Raw genomic sequence first — 11,836 nt, 5'->3', positions numbered from 1 at the left:
TGATCTCACATAGAAAATTATTTTTTCTACTTTAGATGAAGGTTTACAGAACAAATAGTTTCTCATTAAACAGTTAGTACAAATATTGCCCTGTGACAATGGTTAACAACCCCACGACATGTCAACACTGTCCTTTCTCAACCTTGGGTTCCCTATCACCAGCTTTCTTGTCCCCTCCTGCCTTCTAGTCCTTGTCCCTGAACTGCTGTTCCTCATTAGTCCTGTTTTGTTTTATGAGGCTGTCCAATCCCCAGCTGAACAGTGAACTTACAGAGTGACTTCACCACCAAGCTAAAAGGGTGTCCGGGGGCCATACTCTCGGGGTTTCTACAGTCTGTCAGGCCGGTAAATCTGATCTTTTTTTGTGTGTTAGAATTTTGTTCTACATCCTTCTCCAGCTCTGTTCAGGACCCTCTGTTGTGATCCCAGTCAGAGCAGTCAGTGATGGTTGCTGGGCACCATCTAGCTGTACGGGACTCAGTCTGGTGGAGGCCTTGGTAGCTGTGGTCCATTAGTCCTTTGCACTATTCTTTTCCTTGTATCCTGTTCTCTTCATTCTCCTTTGCTCCCAAAGGGGTGAGACCAGTGAAGTATCTTCTGTCGCTGCTCACAGGCTTTTAAGACCCCAGAAGCTACTCACCAAGGTAATGTAGAACATTTTCTTTATAAACTGTGTTATGCCAGTGGAGCTAGATGTTCCTCAAGACCATAGTCCCCACAGCCCTCCGCCCAGCAATTCAGTCCCTCAGGGAGTTTGGATATGTCTTTATGGAGCTTCCATGACCTTTCCTTGTACATGCTGTGCTGGCTTTCCCAGTATTGTGTACTGTCTTATCCTTCACCAAAGTTACCACTTATCTACTGTCTATTTAGTTATCCCCTCCCAACCCTCCCATCCCTCATAACCAACAAAGATTGTTTCCTTGTGTGTAAACTTTTCATGAGTTTTTACAGTAGAGGTCTCATACAATATTTGTCCTTTTGTGATTGACTTATTTCATTCAGCATAATGTCCTCCAGTTTCATCCATGTTATGAGATGCTTCTGACGTTTTCTTTGTTCCTCTTACTCTCCTTGTTGAATTCCTTTTGTTTGTGGTTTTTTTCATTTCTTTTGTTTTTGTAGGTTTTGTTTTTACTGACACTTTATGATTTCCTTCTTTATCTTGATGAGTAGGTTTGTTAACTTTCTTTGTGGTTGCCTTGAAATTTACCCTTACTTCCTAGGTTTGAACCAGTCTTATTGTTACTTTTTATTGCCTTGCCTTCCTCCATTAGAAGGTTCTATACCTACACCGTTTATTTCTTCTTTTATTTTTCTGATGCTGTTGTCATTTACAGATTAACCTCTCTGGTTCCCTGTTGTAACTCCTGTGGTTTTGGATAGTCATTGAGAGTTCATTTCCTAGGTTGGTATCTGGCTGGTACAATTCTGTGTCCTAGATTCAGCCTGTGGTCTGATGTTGTTTGTTCTCAGATTGAAGGACTCCCTTTAATAATTCTTGTAAGTTTGGTTTGGTTTTTACATAGTCCCTTAATTTCTGTTTATCTGGAAATGACCTAATTTCACCATCATATTTGAACGAGAGTTTTGCAGGATATATTATTCTTGGCTGCAGTTTTTTTCTTTCAAGGTTTTATACATGTCAACTCATTGCCTTCTTGCCTGCATGGTTTCTGCCAAATAATCCGAGCTCAGTCTTATTGTTTCTCCTCTGTATGTGACTTTTTGTTTTTCTCAAGCTGCTCTCAGGATTCCTTGTCCTTGGTTTTAGTGAGTGTGATTATGATATGCCTTGGTGATTTTCTTTTGGGGTCTATCCTATATGGGGTTCGTTGAACTTCTTGGATGGTCAGCTTTTCATCTTTCATACTATTGGGGAAGTTTTCAGTCAGCAATTCCTCAATGGTCCTCTCTGTGTTTTCTGTTTTCTGCCCCTTCTGGAACTCCGATCACTCGAAGATTTTTGCTTTTGATTGTATCCCACATAATTCTCAGAGTTTCTTCATTTTTCTTTGTTTTTTTTTTTCTGATTTTTCCTCAAACAGTTGTATCCAAGTGTTTGTCTTCAGTTTCGCTGATCCTGTCTTCCATTGTTTCAAACCTACTCCTCAGCCCCTCTATGACACTGTCCATTTCTGAGATCTTGTTATCTTTTCGATTTCTAATTGTTGTTTTTGTATGATTTCTAGTTGTGAGTTCATCTTAGCATTTTGTTCCTGTATTTTCTTGAATTCTTCCATTTTTTTGTCTGTATTTTCCATGAATTGGTCTGCCTTGTCAATGAATTTGTCTATTTTTTCCTCATTTTTGTCTGCTTTTTGATTCAACTCTTGGATAATTCTGAATATTAGAGATTTGAATTCCCTATCAGATAGTTCTAGTGTCTTTTCTTCTACTGGAAAGTCATCTGGTGTTTTATTTTGGACGCCTACCAGAACCATCTGTCCTGTTTTTGTATATGTTTTGATATTGTCTGCTGTCTTCAGGGCATTCTTGTTTATTGATTGTAGATTTGTTTGTTTCAACCTTTTTTTTTTTTTTAACTATATCTGAGCAGGCGGGCTGTGTGTTCTTTGTTGTTTGCTCATCTGTGGGCATGATACTTTCCACCTCCTTCTCCAATGGGCAGGGTCAGTCACTCAGGTATACTACAGCAGGGCAGGTCCAGCTGAAGGGGAGTTAGTGAGATGGGTTGTTTCTGGCACATACTAGGGCCGACAGGGTGGACCAGGAATCAGTGCAGGGCAGGTTCCGGTAGGCCATGCCTCTGCTGCTTGGGGTTGTGATGTTCAGCGGACGGTGTAGGTAGGCAGGAAGGAGGGGGGAGATTGTGATGTGTGGAGCTAAGATTGGTATGGGAGAGAGGAGAGAGGAACAGGAACCAAAAACATACACACAAACAAAAAAAGAGTGCTAAGGGAGCTTGCTGCTGGAGTGGAGAGATGAGAGATTGAGAAATGGAGGAAAACTAAAAGAAAAAAAAGAAAAAGGGTTAATAAAAAAAAACGAATAAATAAAAATTAGAGGAAAAAAAGAAAAGAAAAGCCTCAGGGATCCCACCAGTGTGGCTGGTAGGGCTGGGTAGAAGTGTCACACAGCACCAGGTATACAGGACACAAGAAGAGAAGGTAAGTATAGATAGATGAGAAACTGGAAATTAAGAAAGACAAAAAGGGAGTATGAGAGAGAAGAAAACAAACAAACAAAAAAACAAAACAAACAACAAGAAAAAATAAATGCCCCCAGTGATGTCACTGTGGGTCTGCGCAGAGTTAGGGAGTAGCTTCCAAGCTATGCAGTACTGCCCGGCTAGAAGGGGCTCCCAAGCCAAGAAAAGAAAAAGAAAACAAAGAAACAAACAAATCAAAACAGAACACATCAGAACAAACAAAAAAAAGCCCCAGGGGTCCCACCAGTGTGGTGGCATGGGCCAGGAAGCTGTTTCACAGTCGAGCAGTGTTTCACAGCCTTTCAGGAAGAAGCAAAGACAGCACACGGAGCCAGGTATTTGAGAAAAGGGGGCAGGGGGAGAGCTGTGAGAGGTAAGGAAGAAATCTAAAGAAGCGGAAAAAAGCAACACCAGCAGCCAACAAATGGCACTCAGGGAGCCAGCCAGTGCTGGCAGGTGGAATCCAAGCACCACCGGGGTGAAGCTGGTGCTTCCCAGCCAAGAGACTGTGGCTGCAGGAAGCAGAAGAGGCTGAGTGGGGGTAAAGAAAGGTGGGGGGTGGGAAAGCATGTATCGCTGGTTACTGGTTGTTCTGTCTCCTGCTGGAAACTCTGTGAAGTTGCTTTCTCGTACCCCTTGTTCACCTATTTCCGACAGGAGTCCAAGATGGCGGATCCGTGCTGCAGTAGGTGATAGGGGACCTCTGCATCTATCTCTCGTCGCACTCTGTTCTTGGTCAGTTTCTTATTCCATTCGGTGCTTGGCTGAGTTCTTTATCTCTTCATTTGACGCTTAGGGTTTCAGGATTGATGTGTGTCTCTGTTTGACAGTTTTTTGGATCCTTGCTGTGGAGGGATGGCGTGGTGCTTCTGTCTATAGAGCCATGTTGCCCAGAAGTAGCTCCTTTTGTTTTTATGTTTCACTTCATAATGTGTTTTGTATGTGTTTCTGCAGATAATTTAGAATGTGTTTTTTTCCTAGCGGTTATCTTTAGAAAGTTAGAATATACTTAATTTTTAACGTATTTCTATTGGTTCTGTATTATGAACAGTGAAGAAATTAAATTAGTACATTTTCATTTTTCTCCATATCCCTTCCTTACTTTCCAAAGTTTTGTTGATTATTTTCATTAGTGTTGCTGACCTTTATATTTCAAAATATATTTATTCCTGTACTACATGATTAATCGCCTTTTAATCTTTTGACTGTCAGAAAACATGACAGAATTAATAAACCTTCTTCTCCCCATATAGCCCATTTTGTTAATTATATCATGTTTACATCTTCAGGGTTAGCATTTACGTTCTGTTCTATAACCATAATCCCCATATTTCTTTTAATCTCAGTCCTTCATTTAACTGCATTGAATGCTCACTATTAGTCCTTTGCCAAGGTTTGTCTTCTTGTTGTTGTGTGCCATAGTCGATTCCAACTCATAGCAACCCTATAGGGCAGAGTAGAATTGGTCCATAGGCTTTCCTATCTTATAATTTTAAGGGAGCAGATCTCCAGATCTTTTCTACTGTGAAGCGGCTGGTGTGTTCAAACCGCCAGTCTTTCAGTTAGCAGCCGAGCGTTTAACCACTGCACCACCAGGACTCCTTTGCCAAGGTTTACTAGTTTTCTTTGTTGAATTTCATTCTCTGAGTTTAGAAGGTTCTTCAATGCTGAGTTCTTGCATTTTCAAAATTGTTTGCTTTGATACTTCGAATGTCAGATTAACTAGATATAAAATTTTTAGGTCCTACTTTATTTCCTTGAGGACTTGATAGGCATTACTACTCTGTTTTCTAGCATGGAATGTTTCTCTGGAGAAGTCTGAGTTCAGCCTGATTTGTCATAATATTTTTTTCCTGGATATCCAAAGGACTCTGATGTTCAGTAGTTTATTGGTGTGTGTGTGTATGTGTGCACGTATCAGTGTTGATTGGATGGGAATGTGAAAATGCCACCGATTCAACTATACCCATAACATTTTATTTCTTTAAAAAAGAAAATGATATGAAGCAAATATGCCTGAATGTTAACATGAATTAAATATAACTGGTGAGTACAAAGAAGTCTGCAGTATTATTCTCTGTGCTCCAGGGTATGTTTAAAATATTACTTTTTTTTTTAACATTAAAAAAAAAATGCCATTCAACTGTAAATCAGGGAACATCTGTATGTTTCAGTGATCTAGTCCAAAGTATAATTCATTGAAAATCAGTTTTGCCTTACTGATCTTGATGTGCATTCTTGTTTTTCTTATATGTTGACAACCACTCACCTAATTGCTGTTTTTTTCCTTTGGTGTTCATTTCCTAAATTGTGAGTAAAAATATTTTATATTCTAAAGACCTATAGTTGGAAATTATAAAATTCTAAATTTACAATCTGCAGAATAGAAGTTAGTATTAATTGTTTCAGGAGCTAGAACTAAATGGGATTTTTTACTAAAATCTGTTAAGTGATACATATTTGCTGGGTTGGAACTATTTTGAACCAATTATTGCTCTAAACATACAGATAGAATTTAGGGATGAAACACCATGATAACTGAAAGAGTTAAGTATTCAGGACTCTTCCCCGTACCCCAACCCCCTTTTTTTTATTAGCAGCACTCTCATAAGTACAAGTCATAATAAAAGGGAAATGAATCACCCCTGTTTTATTTTTATTCATATTTAGTTTTTAGTACTAAGGGATTTTTTACATTTGCTTTTCCTCTGTGTTCAGGTATATGTCTCGAGTCCACGGTATGCATCCAAAAGAGACCACCCGTCAGCTGAGCTTAGCTGTGAAAGATGGTCTTATTGTTGAAACTCTAACAGTGGGCTGCAAAGGTTCAAAAGCTGGTATTGAACAAGAAGGATATTGGTTGCCAGGAGATGAGATTGTAAGTATATTTAATTTGATATTTAGTTACACTGACTTTCAGTTTTTGAATATTATTTAGATACAACCTGTAGAAATTTGTTCAGCATTTAATAGTATTTACTTTTAGGTTTTTTATGAACATGAAAGATTTACACTGGTAGAATGGATACTTTCCTCACTGATTCTTTAGGAGCTAACTTGCTTTTAAAAAGAGCCTTCTTTCTCTATGAATCTAAAAAAGTATAAGAATCTAAAAAAGTAAAACAAACAAAAACCCCTTACAACCTATTACAAATGGTATTACTAAGTATTTTCTTCAATAAATTTTAGTAAAAAAAAGTTTCAACACAAGATAATCTTGGTATCATCTAGACAGACTGAAAGGAATAAACTGTCATCTTAGGGAAAATTCTCATTTTAAGTTGGAGTTATATCAGAACCTAGAGACAAGCTTGAAGTGGAATTTTGTTGCTAAGTATACAGGTTTCAAATGTTAGACTCCCCTGGGCAATATCTTAATTGACTAGTGACTATAGCAGTGTTTTTTTGGACTAGAACAAAAATCAAATAGGAAAGACAAAAAGTTAATTCTTTTTATATTTTTTCCCAGTTCTTATTCTGACTCCTCTTTTGTTAAGATATTTCAACCTTTTCTTTCAGTGTGTAATTTTATACTCAGTGGCACAAATAGAAATGCATTTTTTCTTACATAAAGATTAGTTTCATGTGTGATATTTCTTTCTACTTTAGTTGCTTTTGATATTTCTAAAAGCTTAAAAAGAATGTCTTAGTTTTTGCATAGGAACATAATTCAAGGTGATAGGTTTCAAATATAATAGATGTTATTTATTTTTAGTTTTTTAAAGGAGTGGATTTAGTAACTAGGTATTTTGAGAGTGTTTTATCATGCGTTCTCTAAACTATAAAATTATAAAAATGATAAACTTAAAATTGTTTCTTTGTGGAAAAATTTTCTAAAAACTTGAATTACATTTCCTTTTCTGGCTCTGTAGGCATTGAGTCAGCAGACACATACTACAGTAATTCCTCAGTTACAAACTTTTGACTTCTGACTTATGGAAAACTTGTTCTTGCCCTTTAATGTTATGTTAATTTGCCCTCACTGAAAGGATTGAACCAACCCCCACTCCCAACAAATTCTTCATCACAATCATCTTCACTTGCTGCACGTGCAGCTTTTAAATCACTGGAAAGGTTTTGAGCCTTTTCTTGCACTAAAGTAAAGCTAAATAAGAACCATATGCACTTTTTCCGACTCACCTACAAATTCAACTTAAAGACACACTTAGGAAGGGATTTCGTTCATAACTCGGGAATGTCTGTATATCCTTATCAGGCCTGAGAGCAATAAACTGACACAATTTATGGTAGTGAGCTGGTTCACAGAAGCAGCTGCCATAAGTTATAAAATTAGAAAAGTTGTTGAGTTTTAACACTGTTGTCAGTTTAAACTGTGCCTTCACAGCTTCAGAAAAGAAAATACATGTTTTCTACAAACGGAAAACATGAACGAAAAAATTATTTAATTTCACGGTTATCATTTGGTTTGTGCAGTAGAAATGGTCTTGAAAAGTTAAGTGAAAATGTTCATATCAGAACAATTTTTCTGGTGACTTTCCTTAAAGAAAAGTGAAGCTTTGTTGTCAAAGAAGAAACTTTTGACCCAAGACATAATAAAACAATGTCAAGTGATGTATATCTATCTGTTACCAGACATTTAAAGAAAGGGCCACTGAATACTTAATACTCTTATTATATATTCAGAATAATCCTAAAGGTAATAATCCAGATAATGTAAAATTTCTAACCTTGAACCACTTGGAAACTTAGAGGTTTAGTATAGAAGACTATACTGATAATTTCTGAGGTTTATTTAGGAATTAACCAATAATAAATGCAACTTAATCCACATGATTTTGGTTTGTGGATCATGTGCACATTTTTTTCATAAAAGCCACTCATGGTTGATTTATCAATATGACTTATTATCCATTGCCTTTTCATTGCATTGACATGTATGCCTTTGTCCTTTTTCTTCTCTGTGATTTTATTTATCTTTACTTGTTAGATCTGTGCTTTTCCATATGCTTTCTTCCTCCTCAAATTGGAGTTTTCTTTGTTCAGTTTAATTCAGCAAGCAGTTGATAAGCTTATTATGCATTCATCACTGTATTAGGTTCTATATTGTATTTTTTTACATGTTCTTAGTGCATATATTTATAACATCAACTTTCTTATTTTTTTTTTTTTTTTAGGTGAAATCTTGTATGTAGATTAAACAGCAAGTATACAGGTTATTAACTCTGGTTGGTTCTTATTCACAAAGATTTTTACACTAACTATACACATGTAATATAAGCACAGTTGTGTATATCAAATTGTGTTTAGTTTATAAAATACGTAAATATTAAAAATTCAGAGGCAATGTAGTATAATAAAAAGAGGTAAGGTCTTGTATGTTCCTATAGACAGGCATTTATTTAGTTGTGTGAACTTGAGGAAATTTCTTAACCTCTGATCCTCAGTCCTCAGCTGTAATATGGGGACATTAATATCTAATTCACTTAATTGTTTTAAGGGTTGAGATTAGGTATCTAAAGCATGTAACTGTGTACTCAAAGCAAGTTTTTGACCAGTGAATAAATATGCCTGAACCAAGAAATTCCTATGTATAGTACAACAAAGCACATAAATTTGTTATTAACCATACAAGCAAAATTTCTCCTCAGGGTCTTTTTACTTTTCACCCTTTATGTTCAGACACGAAGTTTGTAAAGAGGTTTTCCTTTAAGACACTGGATCTTTGTTTAAGGTATAACTATAAAATCATGTGTGTATCTCATTACGGTGGCTGCTGTAGCCACCTAGCTACCCAGGAACTATATATGTGCTGTAATTTTTATGCCCTAATAATATTCTAGAAGGATATATAATTAAATATATGTTACACTTGGTCACAACACAACATCCTACACCTAGTCAGCTTCATGTGTCTTTATTAACACCATGGCCCCTGCAGGTGGTTGTGCCAATTATGAATTGCACAGCTAAGGAAGTACCATTCACATCTTGTTGTTGTTGCTGTTGTATGCCATCGAGTCGATTTTGACTCACAGTGACCCCATAAGACATAGTAGAACTGCCCAATAGGGTTTTCTTGGCTGTAATCTTTACAGGAGCAGATCGCTAGGTCTTTCTCCCGAGGAGCCGCTCGGTGGGTTTGAACTGCCGACATTTTGGTTAGCAGCTGAGCACTTAACCACTGCGCTGCCAAGGCTCCTTCATTCACATCATAAACTTGTATATTTACTCAACAGTTTTCTAGCATAATTACAGTAAAGTGTCTTATTCTAACAAAATCACTATTTAACAAGAGTGTCTTACAACAGGGACATCTTTTCTAATTTGCACAAATGCATTCTATGGGCTATGACAGTCCTGCATGTCAGCATTTGAGTCTGGGGCTCCATCCTTTCTTTATAGTTTCACCACCTTGTATGTGGTTTGAATCACTCTGATGCCTCCAAAACTGAGTTATTAAATTGAAAGCTTCATGTTACTACACATCTTGTTTACTTTGATTCAGTATCAAGAGAGAAAAAAGTCAAGGCCTCCAGAAGGAGAGGCATAGGGTGTTTTTGGTTATCAGTTTTTAAACCTTTAAGTCAAAGTTACAAATATTCTTTACTCAGGCAATTCTGTCATTTAAAAATGGATATTAAAGCTCTTCTTTTCCTTTTGTTTCCTCTAAAAATGGTAGCTGTGATCTCAGAGGTGGGGGAAAAATTTTTATTTCTCTTATTAAGTCCCACAGGTTATATCCTCTGAAATACTTTGTTTCAGTAAAGAGACTGGGCTCTACTTGTTTTCACTTCCAAAATTATGTTAAGAAAGTGAAGGTGGACAAGAGTATAGTTTTCTTTATGCCACTCAACAGTAGTGGATGGAGTTTTGAAAGCCAAAGTGTTTGTGTTACATTTTTATTCCACCTCTGCTACACTTTTTCCAGTGCTTATTCTTAAAAACTTGTTAAAATTGAAAAAAACACATACCTTAAATAGTATTTTTATTAAATCCAGCAATTGTGTAATAAAAACTAATAACTATAATAATATGTCAGTATCAGTTATCTACAAGTGGAAGCCTATATATTATAAGTGAAAGGCTGTGGCCCCCATTATGTTGAGGTTCCTTCTATTAGATTAGAATTATTTTTAGGCATTTTGAGATGCTGGTCTCTACCACCATTTTTACCTCTATGTCTGAGATAATTCATTTGAAAAAACTATGGTGAAATTAGGCAATAGATAAGCATCTTAGTGGTGATATTTTAAATATGTCCATTTGATATGGTAGAATGAAAGAAGTAATTATTAAACATGAAGATGCTCCCAAATTAAAATGGGTTTGCTAAAATATTAGTCAATAACAAAAGCACGTGTACCAATCGATTTTTAAAATGACAAGTTTGGTAAACCTAGAAAACACTCCTGTAAATCTTCTACAGTCATCTTAAACTTCCAGATTGGTGTGACGTTAACATTTACTTATAGGATCCAAATAATTCTTTTAAAGGTGAACAGAAAAAGGTTTTCATAGCTTTTAAAATTTTATTATAGACCAAGGCACAGAGTGAAACTTCGTGATGTCTGACCAACATTTTATTATATGAAGCCTTTTTTTTTTTTAAGAAATGTTACATGTCCTCAGTGGGCTCATCATCTGCTTCCTCTAAAGAAATATAAATGAATGGCTAGATTCAATCCATATTTCTTCACAATATTTTACCCCCTTTATTCTCACAAGTTGAGAAGTATATTTCTTGGGCAGAATTTTACCACTTGCTGGACTTAAGTTTGGTATTTAGTAGCTCCTTTTTAATAAGTATAAATTTATCTCAACTTGTGAGTTAAACTCTTAACTCATAAGGTGTTCACTAATGATGGTGATTATTTTTAAACTATTTTTAAAGAGTTTACTTCATCCCGGGAAGATCTTATAAAGTTATTTATTGTAATACAGTAGAGGAGGTAACCTTGAGTTATGGATCATTTGCAAGTAAAACATACCAGACGTGTTTTGAAATTGAGGCAGTTAATACTATTTACTTGGTGACTTTCAACTTCATTCATGGTCCCTGCACAAAAATATGACTCTACTGCTAGTATTTGACAGGATACTGTTAATATGACATTAAGTAATTTGGTCATTAGTATTTAGGATGACTTAAAAACGTAAAGAATAACATCTACAAAACTACTTCTCCCTTTATTTACCTGCCAAATCTAGATTTAGGGTCTCATTTTTTTTCTTTCATAGTTCATATCAGTGCAAAGATAGAAACCATAGCTTACATTTCTGTTAGGATCCTTCTACTACTTTGTTTTATTGCTCATGGTTCAAGTAAATGCAAACATAAGCTCAGGTCTTGGCTATTATATCTTTCTGCTTTGTTTTAACATAATCCAGTTTGTACTGCCTATTACCTGGATTTTATACTATTTTAAACTAGACCTAAGAGGCATCTTTTTAAGTGAAAAGGTAAAATTCTGTACTTTCTGCTTTAAGATTTTTTACAGCGTTTAAAAAGTGTAATTAAGGAAAATAGACATTTTATAGTTTTTTAGAGAGATTAAATATTATGTTGGGGACTGTTGTTGTTAGGTGCCGTCAAGTCAGTTTCAACTAATAGTGAGTGACCCCATGTGACAAGGTAGAACTGCCCCATAGGGGTTTTTCTAGGCTGCAATCTTCATGGGAGCAGATTGCCAGGTCTTTATTCCA

The 11,836-nt window shown here is 36.0% G+C and overlaps 1 protein-coding gene across 13 annotated transcripts in view; it reads left to right on the top strand.

Moving 5' to 3' along the window:
* Positions 1-11,836, top strand: part of ZMYND11 (zinc finger MYND-type containing 11) — a 160,685-nt gene that overhangs the window by 105,332 nt on the left and 43,517 nt on the right. For 11 of the 13 annotated variants that reach the window (XM_023740168.1, XM_023740167.1, XM_023740172.1 and 8 more), the window contains one exon: positions 5,891-6,050. In XM_023740168.1, coding sequence (XP_023595936.1) covers positions 5,891-6,050 — 160 coding nt within the window. Of the gene's footprint in view, positions 1-4,251; positions 8,865-11,836 lie in introns of those variants that run through there. The other 2 variants (XM_023740173.1, XM_023740177.1) reach the window with 2 other exon arrangements.

The sequence above is a fragment of the Trichechus manatus genome, unplaced genomic scaffold (assembly GCF_000243295.1).
Source record: "Trichechus manatus latirostris isolate Lorelei unplaced genomic scaffold, TriManLat1.0 scaffold00149, whole genome shotgun sequence".
Lineage (NCBI taxonomy): Eukaryota > Metazoa > Chordata > Mammalia > Sirenia > Trichechidae > Trichechus > Trichechus manatus.
Note: the sequence above shows the minus strand (reverse complement) of the source record. Positions and strands in the feature narration are given on the sequence as shown.